Source organism: Stegostoma tigrinum, chromosome 5 (genome assembly GCF_030684315.1).
Source record: "Stegostoma tigrinum isolate sSteTig4 chromosome 5, sSteTig4.hap1, whole genome shotgun sequence".
Taxonomy (NCBI): Eukaryota; Metazoa; Chordata; class Chondrichthyes; order Orectolobiformes; family Stegostomatidae; genus Stegostoma; species Stegostoma tigrinum.
Genome location: NC_081358.1, coordinates 91,358,519 through 91,380,872, shown reverse-complemented (window position 1 = coordinate 91,380,872; position 22,354 = coordinate 91,358,519). Strand labels below are relative to the sequence as shown.

At 38.2% G+C, this 22,354-nt stretch overlaps 1 protein-coding gene across 3 annotated transcripts in view; it reads left to right on the top strand.

Annotated features, from left to right (window-relative positions):
* Positions 1–22,354, top strand: part of virma (vir like m6A methyltransferase associated) — a 97,629-nt gene that overhangs the window by 57,545 nt on the left and 17,730 nt on the right. For all 3 annotated transcript variants that reach the window (XM_048529476.1, XM_048529477.1, XM_048529479.1), the window contains exons 16-21: positions 3,070–3,287; positions 7,760–7,892; positions 9,628–9,780; positions 13,363–13,523; positions 14,074–14,170; positions 16,933–17,099. In XM_048529476.1, the coding sequence (XP_048385433.1) occupies positions 3,070–3,287; positions 7,760–7,892; positions 9,628–9,780; positions 13,363–13,523; positions 14,074–14,170; positions 16,933–17,099 (929 nt within the window). The remainder of the gene's footprint in view (positions 1–3,069; positions 3,288–7,759; positions 7,893–9,627; positions 9,781–13,362; positions 13,524–14,073; positions 14,171–16,932; positions 17,100–22,354) is intronic.

Here is a 22,354-nt window from a genome sequence, read left to right as displayed (position 1 = left end):
AAACTAATACAGACCTTTACTTCATGTTGCTGAGCATATGACAGTGACAAGACAGTAGTTCGCAACTGCTGACAGAACCAAATACCAAGCCTTGCAAAAGACATTTTTGTGTTTTGTGTTTCTCGTTGAATTCCCTAATAGTAAAGAGAAGCGAGTTTAAAAAGTGATGTCGAAATACTGAGAACTTCTGTCAATTAAACATGTTACTCTTCAAGTTTAATCTATATTTTTAAAGTTGTATTTGAAAGAAACAATACTGGTCAATTCTTAAGAGCAGTTTTTTTAATAGAAGCAAACTCAGTCTGATGAAATAAGCAGAGATAGTGGGAACTGCCGATGCTGGAGAATCAGAGATAACAAGGTATAGAGCTGGATGCATACAGCAGGCCAAGCAGCATCAGAGGAGCAGGGAAGCTGATGTTTTGGGTCCGGACCTGAAACGTCAGCTTTCCTGCTCCTCTGATGCTGCTTGGCCTGCTGTCTTCATCCAGCTCTACACCTTGTTATCTCAGATGAAATAAACAGGTTCTTTTACTTACACATTGGTTTGAAACTGCATTTCTGTGAGTAGGATATTAGTTAGGCCGCTTTTGGAATACTATGTTCAAATCTGGTCTTCCTGCTATAGGAAAGATGCTAAAATTAAAAGGGTGCAGAGAAGATTTACAAGGATGTTGCCGGGGTCAAGGGTTTGAGCTATAAGGAGAGGCTGAATAGGCTGCGGCTATTTTCCCTGGAGCCAAGGAGGCTGAGTGGTGATCTTATAGTGGTTTATAAAATCATGAGGGGCATGGATAGGGTGAATAGCCAAGGTCTTTTTCCCAGAGTAGGGAAGTCCAAAACTAGAGGATATAGATTTTAGGCGAGAGGGGAAATATATAAAAGGGACCTAAGGGGCAACCTTTTCACACAGAGGATGGTGCATGTAAGGAATGAGTTACCAGAGGAAATGGTGGTGGCTAGTACGATTACAACATTTGAAAGGCATCTGGATGCGTATGTGAACAGGAAAGGTTTAGAGGGATATGGGTCAAATGCTGGCAAATGGGGCTAAATTAATTTAGGATATCTGGTCGGCATGGACAAGTTGGACTGAAAGATTTGTTTCCATGTTGTATAATTCTACGACTTGTATATTTTGACAAAACAGAAGACCTGAAAATCAAGAATTGATTATTAGATGAGAACTTCAAATGCTGTTTTATGTTTACAGGTCAGTATTGATATTAATGTAAGGAAAATAATTACAAATTAATCCTCACAACAAACATAGTAAAAAATCTTGAATTGTAACAAGAAGAGGCAGTAAGTTGTTTTCGTAAAAATGTTTATTTTTAACTTTATGCAGTAATTTGCATTTGACTGTACGAGTCAGCAGAGCTCCCTGTGCCAACAGGAAATTATCTTTTCCCAAGCTTTAAGAAAGAAAATTAAGGGCTTAACTGGTTAAACTTTCCAATGAGTTGTTTACAGAATAGGACGACTTGTGCTGTAAATGGAAAATGTTTGTATGTGAAATCAGTTGCGTATCTGTTCTCAGTTGCTCAGGCTTACTTCAGTCTATCTAAAATAACTGACGTGGTTTTAAGAACCTGCAGCAAAATCACTGGATCGTTTTCAGTATTGGTGAACATAATACGAAAGTTAAGTTACTGGGAGATTGGATTTGTATGCTGCTGCTTTTGTACTTCTTGAAAATTCTAATGTTGAGGATAGTTAAACACTGCTGTTTCATTTGTACCTGACGCAACTTCAGTCTAGACTAATCCAGACTGATTGTATCAATGTGTGGCCTATCAACTTGCCTTAAGAGTCATTGGGTTGAAATTATTTCTGCCAGTTTCAATCAGTTTGTAATGGCTGCGAGCCCGAGTCATGAAACTAGTAATTAGTCACCAACTGGCAATTGTTCCAAGACCACAAAATTCCTTGTATAGAGAATAGAAAATACTGCACTGACATATTAAGAGTATGCGTATGTGGCTTGGTTTTGGGTTAGTGTAGAGGAAAGCTTACATTGCAACTCCCTTGTGAGTCCTTGTACTTAACGTTGGAAAAAAACACTACCAGTAGAATAATCACTCATCTTTATTAAAGAAAAAAAATCCTTCAGTGATGTTCAGCTCTACCCGGCAAGTTGAATCCATTCCACTGCTGACCTACTGGCTTGAAATTGTCATCTCTTTGAATACAGTATGTGTAATATTTTGCAAGATTTCTATTGTGAGCAAAGACTGTTGTAAAAATTGTGTTGAGAATGCATTTGCATTAATGAAAAAGCATAAACTGCTGCATGTTTATTTACTAATGCCTATCCAGAGAGACCCCTCTTCGTTGGGTTTATTTGAAATGATCACTATTATCAGGCGGGCTTTTAAGCAACAACTCTTTAAGCAACTGGCCTTCTCCTGTTCATAATTCATATTATAGAGTTGTAGAGATGTACAGCATGGAAACAGACAACTTCGGTCCAACTCATCCATTCCAACCAGATGTCCTACATTAACCTAGTCCCATTTGCCAGCATTTGGCTCCTATCCCTTTAAACCTTTCCTGTTCATATACCCATCCAGATGCCTTTTAAATGTTTTTAACTGGGTCCTGTTGTCAAATTTGTCGATCTGCATTGGAATTAATCTTGGTGGAAAGAGAAGAAATAGAAAACAGTCTGAATTTCCCTCCAAGACTGTGTTTCATAAAACACATAATTGCTCATTGTTTCTTAGTTATGCTAAACCACCAACAAGATGTTCTGGTTGGAGAAAACCCTCTTAGATGATCAATCTATTTGATTATTGGCCAGCTCCGATTCCCCTAATTGCTGATTTCTGTGCGACAAAAAATGTTTGTAGTTCGTTCTACTTTTAGAAACTAAAAGAAGATTGTTTTGTCACAGCTTTTAAGATTATAAGTTTGATTATTACTTGAATTGTTCACCCTTCAAAGCAGATGCTTAATAGGTGCTTCTCATTCTAGTGAGACATTATAAATTATGTTCTGTAATGCAAACTCAAACAAAGATCGGTAAATGGTATTTTGATATTGGTTCCTTTCCCCCCACACCTGCAGGACATTTCACTGATGTTGACAAACTCAACTGAGGGACCTGGTTCTGACCTGGAACAGCTATCCAATTCCCTGCCAAATGGAGAACTTCTATCACAAATATGTGACAGTTTCCTGCAAGCACTAGCTAACAGTGAGACCACTTATACCACAGTACTTACATGTCTCAGGACCATGATGTTTTTAACAGAACATGAATATGGCTTTTTCTATTTAAAGAGGTAATGGTATTGAGACATTTTTAAAGCTTTTTAATTTAAACCTTTGTAGATTGCTAAATAGAAGTACAGTATGCTGGGAATTTGATTTGAGATAGCTATCACCAAAATGAGTAATTTTGTTCAGCTTGAAAGGATCGTGGTCTTGCAGTTATTCAGCAGTGATAATCTGCTAAACTTGTGGAACAAAATGAAGAGTGTGGACATTAACCTATTAACCAGTGCCTATGCCATTGAAACACTTCAGATTACCCATATGAATTACATGCTGAATAATTAATTATTTTATTTGAGTTTCAGCTAGTGATTTATACTTGATGCCTCACAAACTGTTTTTGGACAGTGCTGAAATCTGTCAGGTTTTCATATGAAGGAGCCACACAAATGTCCAACTAGATTGTGATCCAAAGTGATTCTTTGCTATAACTATCTGCGTACTTTTGAAAGTCTAACTAATAACTGAACCCTTTTACTTCAGTAGATGCCTCCTCAAATTTTAATCTATCAACAGTATTTGCATTGTCATCTTTTCCAACTTCATTGAACTTCCACTTCACATCCATAATAAATCCGCTTCCAAGAAAATTGGTTTTCTCTTTTAAGAACATGACAACATGAGAATGTACCAAACAAAGAGACATGAAGGAGGTACCTTTGATAATGGCTGGGCGCAGAGAGCTATTTTACTTTTAAGTTATCTAATTTAACTTCACACATTGAAATGTAGTGTCTGGGAATGCTGGGCATTATATGACCTTGTAGACACACTGCACAAAGTCCATCCAAAATCTTTCCCCATGAAGTGTAACTTCTGCAGAAGGTGATTGTCAGGTTATGTATCATTAAAACTTTTAGCATTCTTAGTTTCATGTGGTACGAACAAAGACATTTTCTGTGATTTGTTCTTACAACCATTGCAGTCAGTTAATTTACTACTACAACTCTTTTGAATATGAATGAAGTCCTAGATTCCCATGCTGATTTTGAATTCTTCTTCAATCATTGTATTATACAACCTGGATTACATAGTTAAATCTCAGAAATAGGGCTTGACCCCATAGTCTCCAATTGGCAGGCTGAGAACCCATCCAGTAATCCACTCCTGTTCTGCATACCCCTTGTAGATTTTGGTTCTTAGTATGGATGTTTACATTAAAGACTGGCTGAATACATTTGAATAATAAGATTTTGTGAGTGCTGAAGGCAATTTACTAAATTTCACTTAACTTCAAAATCTTAGATTTGAAAAAAAAGTCAAAAGCAGTAAGAGTTGTTGTCTAGCTACTTATTCTTGAGAGGACATTTCTGTGATCAGATCCTTCAACTGTTAAAGTCCACTGCAGCTACTTCTGCTGGATTGCTAGTCAGCATGGACTGTGATTTTTTTTTTTAGCCTTTTTTTAAGTAATCATTCTGTCTCATCTGGATCAATCTTTTGAGCCCCTTCTAGTGTGTTTGGCCACTTTACAGAACAGCTCTACCGAATTCACAAGCGTAACCTGAGCTTCTGGTAGCTTGTACTGCTGACATGTTTGACTTCTGCCTATCGCAGTGTTCTAGTGAACCTCAACACAAGTTCAAGAAAAAGCTCCTCATACTTCTTTACAGCACTTTATAGCCTTCTGCTCTCAAAATTGAGTTTAACAAGTTCAGACCACCATCAATTCTCTCAATAAACCCTTAATTTTATTTCTTTTTCTTTTCAGGTTTCAGTGTAAGCCTTGTTTTCTTGAACAGTGCCTTCTGATGATTTCAGTTGATTTTTCTTCCATTCATATCTTGTATGGACCAACCTTATGTTTATTTTACTTAATATTTATTCATTCATTATGGATGCTACTGGTTAGGCCAGTGCTTATTGCCTATCCCTTACTGTCCTGGAGAAGATGGTGGAAAACTGTTGTCTTGAACCGTTCCAGCCCTAGGTGCATGGAAACCCACTGTGCTATTAGGGAGGGACTTACAGGAAATTGACCTTGTGGTTTTGAAGGAACGGCAGTTTAGTTCCAATTTGATGTGTGGCTTGGAGAGCAATTTACAGATGTTGGTGTGCAAGTGCATCTGCCACGCTTGTTCTTCTAGCTGGTAGAAGTTGGTGAATTTGAAAGGTGCTGTCTGAGGACCTTGGTGCGCTATTGCAGTGCATCCTGTAGCTGGTGTACGCTGCTGCCAGTGACTATCAGTCATAAAGGAAGTAAATGCTGAAGGTGGGGACAGGATGCTGCCGCTTACGCTGTTTTGTACTGGATACTGACAAATTGTTGTATGTTAGAGTTACACTCATCCAGGCTAGTGGAGAGTATTCCATTTTATTCATGATTTGTGCCTTGTGGACGGGCACTGGGGACACACAAAGTGAGGTACTTGCTGTAGAATTCCTCACCTCTAACCTGTTGTTTTAGCTACAGTATTTGAATGGCCAGCCCAGTTCATTTTGTGATCAGTGGTAACACCCAGAATGTTGGTAGTGGGGTAATGGCATTGAACGTCAGGGTTGACGGTTAGATTCTGTCTTGTTGGAAATGATCATTGCCTGCACTTGAATGGTGCGGATGTTACTTGCTAATCGGCCCAAGCAAATTGCCTCCATTTGGCTAATTTCAGCAATTCTTTTGTCATATAATATCTCCTGCCTTCCACCCTTACATGGACCTTCTTGTTTATTTTAGGTTAATCACCTCCTATTCTACCTCTTTAAAAGCTCATTCATTTCTAACTTTTCCAAGTTCTGATGATCTGAACTGCTGACTCCATTTTTCACTTTATAAACTGACCAGTGTTTCCAGTAATTTTTTTAGTATAATTCTTTGAAGGAATGGAAATGGTACAGCAGAATATACACATAAATCAGCTTATATTGAAATTGTGACCAACAGGTTTGTTTGCTGATTTTATAATCCAGTTGGAGATTTTAAAGATGTTATGAGCAGACTAGATATGGGGGAGCCAGTGGATGTTGTGGTGCGTTTTAATTTTCTGAAGTCACTGAAATCTGACATTTAAGTGCAGCAGGCTATTGGGAAAGTAAATAGTATGTTGGCCTTTTTTGTAAGAGAATTTGTGTCCAGGAATCTAGATGTCTTACTTCAATTGTCCTGAACATCTCAGAGACTGTACCTGGAGTACTGTGTGCAGTTTTGGTCCGATTACCCAAGGAAGGGTATGCTTGCCAAAGTAGTAAAGAGATTCACCAGGCTAATCCTGTTTGCAAAATGTTGCTGTGTGAAAATTGATTTCCTCATTTTCCAATAAAATCATATTTTAAATTAGTTTATTGCCCTTGAAGCTCCTTAGGAAATTTCAAAGAATATAAAATTAATTCCTTTCTGTAGCTTTATGCCAATGTTTTTGAAACTAAATTTGAGACTTCAAGTTTAGCCATACTGATGTCTTGTAGAAATTAAATATTATCTCCTTGGTTTTATATTCTATGTCATTTGGTGCATAATAGAGTTTATCTTTTTAGTGTGGCCTTTCTTGCATGCTGTAAGTTGTGGTGACTCATGAATCTTTATACCCAGAATTGGGCCCTCTGCTTCTCTATTTTTGTTAAAATTTCACTACTTACAGTGTATTTTTGCATTGAAATTTCCAGCTATCTGTAATCCTGATTTGTCTTTTTAAGTTCTTTGTAGTCTCATCTTATTCTTTGTTAGTTATTCCTGTGCCCACATCTGAACATTTGATACCTTACGCAAATTTTGGTATTCTTCCCTAAGCTCTTCAGTCAATGTTATTTATGCATATGCCATGTAGTAATGGCTCCAACACCATTTGATTCTGAAAAGTTTCCTTCAACAAATATCCTTTCTTTTAACTCTTCAACTGTGACTTTAATTTATGGTCAAAATACCTTGTTTATCTATGTCTTTTAAGTGATTCTTTATAATATGGGTTATGATGGTCAATTGGTAATGTCACTCGATTAGTTATCCAGGTGCACAGACTAATACTTTGGTTTCACTATAGCTGGTGAAATTTAAATTGATTTTAAAAAATCTGAACAAACTAGCATTAATTATTTGTTTAGAAAGAAGTCTGAGGAATGAAAATTGGTTTGGCCTAAATGTGACTCAAGACTCTCAGTAATGTATTAATTTTAACTCCCTGAAATGGCATAGTGTATCATTCAGCTCGAGGGCATTAGGGATTTGCAATGATTGCTGGTGTTGCAGTGGTGCACACATCTCTGAAAAGAATATTAAAAATGCTCTCTGAGTATCGAAATAAACAATAGTCCGTGCAATTCTTACCTGTCTGTCCCAGAGAAGGTAGAATACAAAAACATTAACAATCAGATCTCACATCTACTATAAAGAAAGCAGATCTCTCACTGCTAAGTGCAACAAAAAATTGCGCTTCAAGTAGTACCTGAAGATTTGCGCCTATTAATCAATTTGGAATGTGAAATGATAAATGATAATTATATTTGACTTTGTACATAAAAGTTAGTTGGTCTTTTTTCCCCTCAATAGTGCTCTGAGACAAAATAATAATGCTATCCATTGTCTGCTGAAGCGTGTGGTCCATAACTTCAACAAAGAAATGGCTGAGCTGGCTTCATCATTGTTGGATTTTTTACGACAGATCATAAACACCGATAGCTTGGTAAGTGTCAGTGTGTTTTATATTACTGATTTATCAGTTTTGGAATAATTTCCTGTAAAGTACCCTTAATTATTGTAATTGTGAGTATTGCTTGCAGAACTGTTTGTTAAAGTCAGTTATAGAATTAGCAAGTCTTCAAGCCCTAACTTCGGTGAAAATGGGGCTGATTAGTTGGCAAGTTGACTCTAGCTGAGATGTACATTCATGGACATGCATGTGTAGGGACCAGTTCTCCACAATCAAAATATGTCTCTTCTAGTCTTTCATGTTCTTTGAATTACTTAGAAGGTTGGGAAGGCTGTATTCCCTATTACTTTCTTCATGGCAGTGGGTGGACCAATCAGAATCAACTGTAATCAATCTGCAGCCTTTTCTCCGAATATAAATTGTTATGATCATTGAAAATATAACACTTTTTTATTTGTTCTGATCTATGCAACATGAAAATCTTCAATATGTCTCTGTTTTCAACAGTACTATATTCACTCATTTTTAGAACAAAACTTGAGCATTGCTGATAAAAAGACATCTTGTTGAAGTTTATCATCATGCACAAATCCAAGAGCATACATAAGAATACCATTTCAAGGGAAAACCAACATTTACACTGCATGAGAGGAGATTCCAAGTGGAATCTGCCATGTAGAGGTGTTGTCAAGGATGCATCAGTTAATTATGATTGACAGTTAACTGTCAAGTTTTTTAAAAAATTCTCAACTGGGTGGGTTGACTCTGGCTAGTTGCATGTTGCCCTGAGAAGTGAACAAGTAAATGATTGCACTTACTTTGTTCAGATTAAGTGTGCATTCTTGTTCTTTCTGTCTGCACAGTACAGGTCCCTGTTTATTAATATATTTTAGTTCAAGTAAATATAGGTGCACCACACTCTGAACCTGTTTGATTATTGTAAATTGGTTATCAGCTTAATTCTTCACACTCTCAAGTATCCAGAAAATGACCCATTGCAGTCGTACTTGATGTTGGACACTATGGTAGGTTTTACCAAAATAAGCTGTTTAGTCATTGCTTACTTATTTCAGAAAGCTATGGGGATATATTGTTTGATTAGATCCACTGGGCTTTGGAATGCAGGACCAACATACCTGGCATCACACCATTTGTCTGATCACTTCAAGCAAGGAATTGAATGTGTCCCACCAGCTTGCAAAACTTGTATTACAATGTCCAAAGTTAAGTGTGGTTCTGTAAATGGACAACATTTATTGGATAATCCCATGTGTTTGAAGAATTACATTGGCAACCAGTTTAGAATTGTCAGTTGGTTTGCATTGTATCACACTTGCATTTGTTGAGAACTACATATGTTAATGCATAGAGTCCTATTCTTTGCAAATAGAAAGAACATGTGCATGCACTGCATCTGTTTGAACTCAGCGAAATAGTTGCTAACCATTTGCTTTCGGCAGTGTCCTGACCAATCAGAGTTAACACACCTGGTTTAAACTTTAAACAAAGCCTGATAGTTAACTATCAAACAACATTAATTGGTACATTCTCCATTGCAACACCTCTACCAATGAGAAACAACTAGTACTGTCTCATGCAGTGTAAATGTTGGATTTCCCTTTAAATTGTTATTCAGGTGAATGGTCCTGATGAATGCAAGCCAAAAAACTTTAACTAAATATTTCTCCATTGGTACTCACTTAGTGCAGTAGTTTATTGAATAAATTTCTTATTGCTTCAGATTTACAGACTGCAGTTTATTTTACAGGGCAGTTGTGGAGATGAAGGCGCTCCTATGGAAATAGATGGGTTCCAAACTCCCCGTTGTTTAGCACTCAGTGCCGCAGAAGTGAAACAGCTCTTAAAATGGAAAGAATCTGCAGATGATCATTTGCTGTTTGAACTTGACAAAGTTGTTACGGTATGAGCTTTTATAAAGGTACCATCGAAGGTGGTTCATAATGATCTAGCCATTTTTGTTTATATTTTTCAAGACCTTTTGAAAGTGCACTGTCTATATTTGTAAAAATTTAGGAGATTATGTACCACACTAAAAGTTTCCATATCAGCATTACTGTTGACAGTTGGATGTCACTTGTTTTAGGCTATGACATTCCCTTCTACCACCATGATAGCAATGCAAGATTTAGTTGGATTGGCTGGTGCATTTTTTTTTTTGCTTAGCCCTAAATCAGCTTAGACAGTGCCTTTGTGCAATGGAGAATATAGTTGAAAGGAATGGGGGGAATGTTAAAGTAACCTGCTTGTCATTGTAGCAGAATATGAAAGTAAAATCTGCTATACTCTGAGTAAGAGGAAAGAAATTATTTTCAAATGTTCAAACTTCATTGGCTCAAATTCTTGAGGGAAGTAATGAACAGGATAGATAAAAGGGAAGTAGTGGATGCATCACATTTGGATTTTCAGGTGGTGTTTGATAAGGTGCCACACATCAGGATACTTAATAAGGTGAGAAGCCATCGTAATCGAGCTAGCATATAGAACCCTCATAAATAGGAGCAGGTATAAGTCATTGAATCCTTTGAACCAGGTACACCATTCCATATGATCATGGCTGTTCATCTGCCTCAATACTGTGATCCCGCTAAAGTGTTCCCCATTTTCTTTGATTACTTTAGTCCTAAGTACTAATTTAAAGTACATGGGTTTTGGGTATTATATTGAAATTGATAACAACTTCGTTGGCAGACAAGAAATGATGCTTGGGATTAAATGGATTTTTTTCTGAAAGGCAGGCCAAGGGACTGGTGTAAGGCCACGGAGATTAGAACTAGGACACCAGCTATTCACAATATCTATTAATGATTTAGCTGAAGGAACTAGATATAATATCTCAAAATTTCCAATGACATAAACCTGGATGGGGCGGTGATCTGTGAGGAGGACGCAGAGATGCTTGATTGGATAATAGCATGATTTGTACAGATTGAATGAGTGGGCAAATGCTTGGCAGATGCAATATAATATGGATAAATGAGGTTATCCACTTTGAAAGCAAAACAGGAAGGCAGATTATTATCTGGCTGTAAATTAAGAGAGCGGAATGTGCAATGAGACTGGTGGACCCTTGTACACCAGTCATTGAAGGTAAGCGTGTATGTGCAGTAGGAGGTCAAAAGGGAAATGGTGTGCTGGCCTTCATAGCGAGAGGAGTTGAGTTCATTGGCCAGGATATCTTGTTGCAATTATAGAGGCCTTGGTGAGACAAACACCTGAAATATTGTGCGCAGTTTTGTTTTTCATATCTGAGGAAGAATGCTCTTTTGCTAGAGGGAGTGCGACAAAGGTTTACTAGACTGATTTCTGGATTGGGCGGAACAAAGTATGAGAAGAAATTGAATGGATTTGGATTATATCCTCTAGAGTTCAGTGGAATGAGGAGAGGATCTTATTGAAACAAATAAAATTCATCAAGACTAGACAGGTTAAACACGGATTTTTGGACCTAGTACTATCCCTAATTTCCCTTGTTAGCCATGGTTGGGCCACCTTTCCTGTTTTATTTTGTGCCAGGAGAGATTGAACAGAGAGGATTGGCTCACTGATAGAAAGCAGAGTTGTGATAAAGTGGGCATTTTCAGGGTAGCAACCTGTAACTCGTGGTGCTACGTGCACTGGTGCTGGGCCCACAGTTATTTACAATGTACGTTAATGACTTGGATAAGGAATGTGAATCTGCTATGGCCAAGTTTGTGGATGACACAAAAATAGGAAGGCAGGCAATGAGGGTGACACTAAGAATTTGCAGAAGCTTGTAGAGTTAAGTGAGTGGGCAAAAATTTGGCAGATGTGGTATAATGTGGAGAACTGTGAGGTCATGTAGTTTGGCAGGAAGAATAGAGGAACTGAAAATGATTTAAATGGGGGAAGATTGCAAAAAGCTATAGAACCTGAATCACACAAAAGTAATATCCAAGTTCATTGAGTAATATGGAAGGCAAATTGAATGGTTTCCTTTATTTCAAAGGGAGTGGAATATAAAAGTACAGAGATTTTGTTCAAACTGTAGAAGCAGCCGGTCAGACCACAGCTGGAATACTGTGAACAGTTTTGGACCCCTTACCTAAGGAAAGTTAAACTGGCATTTGAGGCAGTCTGGAGAACGTTCACCAGGCAGATCCTGGGTATGGAGGGATTGTTTTATGAGGAGATGTTAAATTGATTAGGCTTAGAAGAATTTAGAGATTAGAAGAATGAGAGGTGACCTTATTCAAATATGCAAGAGCACTTAAGATAGATTCAGAAATGTTGTTTCCTTATGGGAGAGCCGAGGACCAGAAGGCATAAATCACAAATTAAGTGGTCACACAATTAAGACATGGATGTGGAGGATTTTTTTTTTCTCTGAGGATAATGAATCTCTTGAATTCTTCACAACAGAGAGTTGTTGAGGCTGGGTCATTAAATATATTCATGACTGTGATAGCTTGTTAATCGGTAAGGGAATCAGGGGTTATGGGGAAAAGGCAGGCATGTGCAGCCATGATCTAATTGAATGGCAGAGAGTGGACACAATGGGCTTAATGGCCTACCACTGCTCCTACATCTTATGGTTTTAAGATCTTCTTGTCAGCACCCTAATTGCACTAGACGCCTGGTGAGTTAAGAAATTGTAAATTCACTTGATCGAGATTATAGCGAATCCTCATGAATAAATTGTTTTGACAAATGCATTTGTGGCCCAGAACACTAAATATCTTGTAATCTTTAGGTATTACTACACTTCTCAGGTTTTGTTAATCAACAATGCTTTGGTCAATTCACACAAGCTTATTTGGCAAAATTGTATTTTTCTGCCCTTTTTGTGGAGTTTTCTCCCGGATGGCCTAACTTTGCATTAATCTTCTGACTTCAGAATTCCCTTTGGAAGAAACACTCCAAAGGAAAGACTGCTGTCATTTGAATGAAGCTTGCCAAAGCTTTTTCTTTGAAGCAGGTAAATCATTGCCTTTCCCACATTTTACTTCCCAGATATGTATCCATTCTTAACTTGTAGCCATTTCATACAAAATTCTGCATTACTCAGAAATGCCATTGGATGATTTGAAAGTGGATTGAGACCAACATTATGCTGACCTCAGCTATGTGAAAATATTACTTTATTCATATACTAAGAGCTCAGTATGGAGGTGTTTAGACATTGCATTCCCATTATATCGTGTCAGTCTTGAATGAGATTGAGTCTGCAAGTGAATGCACATTTGAGAATTAAAACATTCAGCTAATTATTTTTAACCTAAGAGACTCGAGGGTAGTTGAGGTAATATTTGCAACAGTGGACAGTGCATTATAATCTAGAAATGACTGCATTTTTAAACTGTTTATAATGTAAATACTTTAAAACAAATATCCAAAATATTTTTCCTATATTCTGTGACAAATTGGTCTCACCTTTAACGGATTTTATAGCCGTCGCCCCGTTCTTAAAAGTATATGTGCCAAGTTGGCAGATTTGTAAATATAAATTTCCTTTTCAATACAGGAACTGTGTAAAGAGGATGATAGTTTTGACTCTTTATTAGAAAATGTTGTTGGATTGCGGCAGATGTTAGAATCAACTTCAGATGTATTACCTGTCACTGCACAGGATGTGGAGCCTGTTCTTCCTGTCTCTGAATCTCTTCCAGCCCAATTTAACAACAGGTAAAGGAGCTATATCTTTGAATCTGCAAAAGATGCTATGTTCAGTTGTCATTCGTTCACCGGCCCAATATAATTAGCCATAAAATCTTGCATCTTTCTTGAAAAAATAATTGTTGCTGTGAAAGTGAGCTTAAAAATGAGCAGTTGTGCTCAATTCTTAAAGTAAAAACCATGTTCTGAAACCTTATGAGATCTAAAAGAAATATTGCAAATATTTTCTATGATCACGCTCTTGTGAAGCTCAATTTTATAACCGTTTGGGAGTGTTCAATCTGATCTTGATTGAAGAAGTTCTCAAGTGGTCTGTAAACATTTAAAATTTGCCTTCTGCCAGCGATCTCTCATTTCTTAGCGTGTTCCTGTTCAGGTGACTTCATACCTGAATTACACTATATAAGTGGAATCATTTTAGTGTCAGTCTAATTAGCATTTAAGTAGTTTCATTTTCTAAGAATGAAATATTTTTTGAACTTCAACCGTTAAGAGGTCTGAATACCAATTATATTCTGTACTTTTAGACAGGACAAAATAAACCTTTGTTTTCTTCTAGGACTGCATATGTGCTGGCAGATGTTCTGGATGACCAACTAAAGACGTTATGGCTTTCCCCATTCCAAACTGAAGAGATTGACACAGACATAGATATGGTAAATACAAAACTTAAGCTTGTATGGATAATAAGCAATTGATTGATTAAGTCTGGATTTGAAACTAATATTCAGCAATGTGACTGTGAAATAATCAGATTATTGTAAAAACTCATAGTTCAGCAGTGTCTTTCGGCAAGGCAACCTTGAAGTTCTTACCCACTCAGATCAACATGCAATTCAAGACCCATACAATGAGGTTGACTCCTAAATACACTCTGAAATCCACTAACAGTCAGTTGTATCCAATTACCATATAAAAGTCAAAATAGAATACAACCACATGGACCACCTGCCATTTCACTCGTCACTGGAAATGACAATAACCCACCCTATGCAGATTGTCTTCCTTACTAACATTGGGAACTCGTACCAAAATTGAGAATTAGACAGAATAGTCACAAAACAGCATAACAGACATACCTTATGGCCAATATCCAGGATTCCTCATTCCCATCTCTCAATATGTACTTTCCATTAGCAGGGTGGATCTATCAAATGTGGTGGCACAGTGGCCTTCACCTGAGAGCTAATTGCTTTGAGAGTCCTCAACATTGACCCTAGACTCTGTGAAGTTCTCATGTTATGAAGTCATACATGAGCAATTTAGTCTCCTGTTGATTGCTGAATACCCCCCCCCCCCCCCCCCCCACACACACACACACACACACACACACACACACACACACGTGATAAAGCAGTACTTCTCCATGTTGAGCACCACTTGACAGAAGCACTGAAGGTAGCAAGGGGACAGAATTTAGTCTGGGTCATGGACTTCAACATGCATCACTAAGAGTAACTCATAGCACCGGTACTGACCAAGTTGGCTAAGTCCTGAAGGACACAACTCTCAGATTAGGCTGCAGCAGGTGGTAAGAGGCAGCAAGAAGGGAGATACCATTTGCTCACCTATTCTAGTCTATCTGGCGCTGATGCAGTTGTATGTGACAGCAATGGCAGTGACTTGTGGAGTTGAAGGTCTATTTTCTTCGTGAAGGTACTGTCCGTTTTTTGTTTTGTGGCTCTATCACAGTGCCAAATGGGATAGATTTGGAAGAGATTTATTGAAGTACATGGACACTAAGATGCAAAGAGCAGATACTTAGATATACAGAGAATTTGACAATAGAAGAGCAGCTAAATAAAGGAGAATCCATATGTCTTCTAATCGCATGTAAATACCATTTGGGCAGTAAGAGGCAGGCATAGGTCCAGCAGTTCTGTGTGATAATATATGTTTAGAGGTGCAGGGCACAGTCTGAATTACTGAATAAGCACAAATACAAGTATTCATTGAGGAAAAGGATGTTAAAATATTGATAGATACAGTGCTGGTAGAGGTATTAGCTGGCTTAGAAAATTGATATGCAGGATATACTGGAAAGTCTCACGATACTTAGGTTTTAGAAATAATAATTGAAGCACTTAGAAATTCGAGTTATCTTAGGAGAGCTAGCGCAAGTTTGTATAAGGCAGATTGCCTTGACTAATCAAATTGAATCTTCTTCTGAAGAGGAACAGCAAGGGATGATAAAGGAAACATAATGGATGTTGTCTATAGATGTTAAGCAAGTGTTTGATGAAGTTCTGCATAAAATGTTCTGCAATAGAAGGATCAATGTGAAGTAGGTTGAAAATTTGGCGTAAGAACAGAATACAGTGACTTGTTGAACCCAGTTGTTTTTCAGTCTACAGGATGACAGAGAGTAGCAATCACATGCACACTCACGCACAAACACACGCACGATATATTGGAATACAGAGTAAGATTTGAAAATTTGGATTTGATATGAAATGTGGAGGTGTGGCACATAGTGAGGATGCTAATTGACTCTATCAATACAATGGTAAACTGAATTGTAAACAAAATGGAGTTTGATATAGGATGGTGTGAGTTCATATATTTTGGCATTTTAAACTTAATGATACAGTTCTAAAGGGTATATAGGGACTGAGAGACCCTGGAGTTTGTATGCATAGAACTTTGAAAATGGCAGGATTTATTGGTTAGCAAAGCATATTAAGCATCCTATATTAAGGTATTGAATACATAAAGAAGTTATTTTGACCACTCTGGTTAGGCCACAATGTATATGTCCGGTTATAGCCACCACACTTTAAAAGGATATGAGTGTCTTTGAGAGGGTAGATGATGTCATCAGAACAGTTTCAGGGATGAGATTTTTTTAGATGCAAGGTTAGGTTGGAGAAGCTGGTGTTTATCTTTGAGCAAAGGAGGTTGAAAGGAGATTTGTTAGAATTTGCAAGATTGTGGCAAAATTAGATGTTAGACAAAGAAAGGCTGTTCTCACTATCTGAGTACAGGTAGCTCTGCTGTAATGTGTGTTTCATTAATGCAAATTGGCTGTAACATGGTTGATGAATAGTGGGCGCTGTTTGGATAACGCAGACTTTCTGCTGTACAGGTATAGCGATTTTCTGTAGCAATTTCCGTATAATGCGATTTTCAATGATGATTTTCTATAGCGTGAGGTATCACAAGAACACCACTATCGCTTTATAGGAGAACTACCTGTACAAGGTTAGACATAGACATAATGTCCTGGGCAAGTGATGTACAGGAGGACAGAGCAAGGGAATATGAATGATTGGATTGTGCTGCAGTACCAGCATGGATTCAGTGGGCCAAATGGCTGTCTTCTGTGCTGTAATGACTGATACTGGCATTTAAACTCCTGCGTATGCTTTCATGGGTTAGGTGTCTTGTATTAATTGATTGGTGATAATATTTTATTCAGGTCAAGGTTGACTTGATTGATCTAGCTGAGAAATACTGCTGTGATATGGATCTGAAGGCAGAACTGGAAAGATCATTCCTTTCAGAACCCTCATCTCCTGCTGCAGCCAAGGTAACAGGAGGTTTTAAGCTGGGAAAACACAAGCATGAAACCTTCATTACTTCCAGGTGAGATGTCAGAGTTGAACCTATTTGTTGAAACCACAAGGTAAAGAAATTAGAAAAATAGTTTCATAGTTCTGTCGGTCTTCATTATACTTAACAGAATTATGTATGTCACATAGTTATAAACAGTGTTTACAATAAGTATAATTGTTGTTTCTAACTTTCTTTCTATTATTTCAGGCTGTTGTAACGTTTACAATATGTTCATATCTCTCTTTATCTAACTATGCAATTTTTAAAAAAAGAGTTTTTATTTGGCGGTTGGTTAGCTCAGTTGGCTGGACAGCTGATTTGTGTTGCAGAATAATGCCAACAGCATGGGTGTGTTACCAAGACATCGGCAAAGTAGAACTCCTGATCCAGGGCCTGTCCGCTCCCACTGCTTTTCTTTCCTTTATTTTCTCTTTTTCTTTTTCTTTACCTCTTGTCCTGAGCTTGGACAGCATTGATGGCAGCAGTGAGAAACACCAGCGCATTCCTGAGTGGGCCCAGCTCAAATCTCGTGGTGGCAAGTGGGCCTAGGACGGACTTGAGTGAGCCCTTGCTTTTCCGGGGCAAGTGTGGGACCTGGCATCTGAATCGGCATCTGCCGTGTTGGTGGAGGTGACATCAGCACCGTGGGCCCAGTGATGAAAGGTGGCACCTGAGGATCGGCAACTTTGTCATTGTTGGGGTCGACACTTGTGGCAGTGAAGTGGTGGTGCAAGGGCATCACAATGACATCACTGTGGCCTCAGTGATGAGAGATGAGACTCTGGCACTGTTTGGTCCGGGACAAGTGGCAGTGAGGCAGTGTTGGAGGAGAATCAGCCCAGCAGCGAAAGATGGTATCTGAAAAGTTGCACCTTTAGCGTTGGTTGTGTCCCATGTAGACAACAGCAAGGTGGTGGAGGAGGCATGGCAGCAGGACTGATGGGCTCCCTTTTAAGCTATATCTTACTATTTTTTTCTTATTCTTTAAACTATTCAATATGGTGCTGGATCATGGTGACAGTGGGAAACGCTTTTTACTGTATTTTACTGTTTTCTTCACTGTAAAACGTACGTGACAATAAAATCATTCATTCATTCAGTCAGCTGAGATTAGCAAGAAGTACTCTACTTCTCAACTTCTCCCCTCACCTGAGCTGAGGTGACCCTTATGTTATATGTTTTTCATTGGTGAGAGAGCAGCCCTATTGTCTTCTGGAACAATAGTGACTACCTGTTTTTAAAACCGTCCTCAAAAGTTTTTTTTATTTCATTGGCAATTTGGGTAGAAAAATCCAATTTTTGGATCAAAGTGCACAACTTATAACAAAGCACAATTAAGGTTTCAAGTTCAGTGACTCTGAATCAGAATTGTTAGCAGCTAGGAAAAAATGGCAAAAAACTCTGCTTTCTTCTCACAGAAGCTGCCAGACCTGCTGAGTTTCTCCAGCAATTTCTGTTTTTGTTTCAGATCTCTAGCATCCACAAATCTGTCTACTTTTTTGGCTCTGAGGTACGTTGGAAATGATATCATTAGATTTGATTGTTTTGTATTTTCTATTGATGTGGGAGCCTTTTCTAACTCAGTACATTGCATGAAAAATAATAGCCTGTAATTTCTGACGTTTCGGGCCTAGACCCTTCATCAGTTTTTTCTGATGAAGGGTCTAGGCCTGAAACGTCAGCTTTTGTGCTCCTAAGATGCTGCTTGGCCTGCTGTGTTCATCCAGCTCCACACTTTGTTATCTTGGATTCTCCAGCATCTGCAGTTCCCATTATCTCTGAGCCCATAATTTCTGATGGCCAAGTAGTTGTTTCTATACCACAGTCTGGAGTTGTGTGCCTGGGATTTATGGAAAGGAGGTGACACTAAGGAATTGCCCAGAAATTTGAATTTTTGCTTGGCCATTCCATTGCATCTGAAAGGCTCCACAAAATGCCCTTAAAGGCAGAAATGTACAAAGGTTCTAACTCACTTAAAGTTAAACATGATGATATATACAGCCCCAGACCTACTTTTAGCAATCATCCACTTGCACAGCAACCTATCCCCTCACACACTTGGCATCCTACCCATCTGGAATACTATCTTCTCCATCACCCATCTATAACCCTACCCTTGCCCACCATACACTTAATATCCCCCCAAACTGACAATCACCTTATATCCCCAACGTGCACCATCCTGACCCCTCAGCCACAAGTTGCTCTAACTCCCGACACACTTGATTCCCTACCTCCTCAGTTATTTACTTTTCCTCAGGAACTGTTGAAGTGGCTTTGAGACTTTTAGACAATCCAACTCCTGAAATATGATAGCAAGCATCACTAAAAAGTCACATGATAGCGCAGGAGCTGCATTGCAAAATATGCGAATTTCTCCCAGATTTTCTGTAATGGACACATTTACAATAGGCCACACTCAGAAATTGCATTTATACGGGCAACATCCTGGCCACAACAGAGCAAATTTGAATTGTATCTGAGACTTGGATGTGCATGGCTGAAATGGAGGTGTTTTGAAATCCACTACCCCCTCCACCTGCCCGCTTTGCTCTATTCTAAAAGAAACTGTTGACAGAAGGTCAATAGAAAGTTTCAGACCTGAGATGAATAATTTTTTGTTTCAAGTATAATAAGGGTTACAAAACTAGGGCAGGTCGATAACTTCAGATATAGATTAGCCCAATATTAAATGTTTTTTTTTGTTATCAGTTTTCCTAAATTGTAATAATAGATATGTTTAGACCAGTGGTAGTCTTGTGTTAAACTGTAACCTTGGAAAAAATCCTGCAAACTATTGAAAGTATTATCTTGTTGCAGGTTGACCGAGAGAGTACAGATTTTACTAGTTATTTTGAGAGCAGTGGTTTGACTTAATAATACACCCACCTTTCCCTTTTTTGAGATAGATGTGTACTTTTCAATTTATTTCCATCCTTCACATTGTTTCTCCAGAAGTTTTGTCTTTACCAACATAAAACATTTTTAAAAATTCAACCATGCTCCTTTGTATCTTGCTATCAACCGCTATTAACATTTCAGTGCAGTGTAGCTTGATGCTTATATTTAGTATTTTAACTGTGGTATCATGACTGAATAGGAAGAAAGAATCTCAATAAAAGCAAATATAGCATTAAAAACTGAATGCTGTGTAGAAAACACCTGTACAGGTGCTGGAAGAATGTGAGCTGAAATATATCTTTATTCACTCATTTGCACTTCTTGTTCAATCTGGCAAAAACCTATGTTCATTTAAACTTTAGATCCTCCTTCGTTACACCATGAAAAGTCTGACTACTTGTTCCGCTCCTAATGCAAACCTATAATACCCAAGGAATTTGCTTTTCATATACTTACATAGTGTCTTCTACATAAATTTCCTTACTGACATTCACTGTATCAGAATGTAGTTCCAGTGGACCTCCTGATACATGGAGCACCCCATTTTAGGAAAAATATCAGCCTGAATTCCATATGCTGTATTGCACCTTGAGACATTCATTCAACCCAAAAGAAAAGCAATTTCACACTCATGCCCATCAATTTTTCCAGTAAGGGATACTAGTTATTAGTTTAAATTGGAATTACAGCTCTTTTTTTAATTTTCCTTCTTCTCATCTTGTTGTTCTCCAGTTTGATTGAATCCTTTACTAATTACAAATCTATCTAGCTCAATATTGAATTCTTAATGGCCTAGCTTCAACAGCACTCTGCGACAAACAATTTCACAGAAATACTACACTCTAGAGGACGAAATCCTTCCTTATCTGCCTTCATCTAGGGTATATTGACTTAGAAGATAGATGCTTAGGATAAATGGGGCATTTTCAGGATGGCAATTGGTAATGTGTGGCTTGCCACAGGAATCAGTTGCTGGACGTCACAATTCTTGTCAATGTATACTTAATTGGATGAGGAAAGTGAATGTACCGTTAGCGAGTTTTGAGAAGATTTGTAGCTCAGGTTGAGGTTCTGGATGTGAGTTTGCTCGCTGAGCTGGAAGGTTAGTTTTCAGACAATTCGTCACCATTCTAGGTAACATCATCAGTGAGCCTCCGAATAAGCGCTGGTGTTATGTCCCACTTTCTATTTGTGAATGTACCGTAGACAAGTTTGCAGATGATGGTAGTCTAGTGGTTAGCACTGCTGCCTTACAATGTCAGGGTCCTGGGTTCGGTTCCAGCCTTAGGTGATTTGTCTGTGTGGAGTCTACTTGTTTTCTCCATGCCTGTATGGGCTTTTGTTGGATACTTTGGCTTTCTACCGCAGTCTAAAGGTGTGCAGGTCAGGTGGATTGACCATGCTAAATTTCCCAATAGTTTCCAAGGATGTGCACACTAGGTGGATTAGCCAAAATAAAAGTGGGGCTATGGTTTTAGGTTGGGAGCATGGGTCCAAGTGGGATGCTGTTTGGAGGATTGGTACAGACTTAATGGTCGAGTGACCTCTGTCTGCACTATAGGATTCTCTGACTCTATTCCATGATTCTCCATGCTGCTTAATTGTTATCTCCATGTCGTAGAAGTCAAATAAAGACTTAACAAATGAAAAGCCGATGTCAATGCTAGCTTCTCACTGGGAACTAGCTATTCTCACCTTGTTTCCTATGCTCTTTCCCATTAAATGTTTTGTAAAATTCTTCTTGCATTCACTAATTAAGCTGGATATTAATTTTTTGGTCAACAGCCTCTTGTAAAACATTCTATGTTTCAATAACGTCTCTGGAAACATTTATTCTCGAAGTTATCCTTTCATAGAATCAAATTTATCATGAAAACAGTGTTTTGTTGTCACTGACTTATCAATGTGCCTGAACCGTCTTTGACTATCTCTCAAAGTTTTCAAGACCTGAGAACCATACAACATAACAAGGTGCAGAGCTGGATGAACACAGCAGGCCAACCAGCATCAGAGGAGCAGGAAGGCTGAAGTTTTGGGCCTAGACCCTTCTTCTAAGTTCATCCAGTTCTGCACCTTGTTATCTCAGATTCTGCAGCATCTGCCGTTCCTGCTATCTCTGAAACAACCTTTCAAGATACTTGATTCCTCCTTGCTCTTCTCTGTGTCAATGAAGGAGCCTCTGTGTGTTACAAATCTTGAGGATTATTGCTACTCGTTTGATGTCATTTCAGCAAGACTCTGTTGTACATTTTCTGTGGCCCAGAAATCTATGCACTATTCTATATCTGTTATAATTGATCATAATACACTTCAGTTTACATTTGTGGAAGACTCAAAATTCCACATGCTTGTTTTTGTTGATTATTATAGTGACTCTGCCTTAT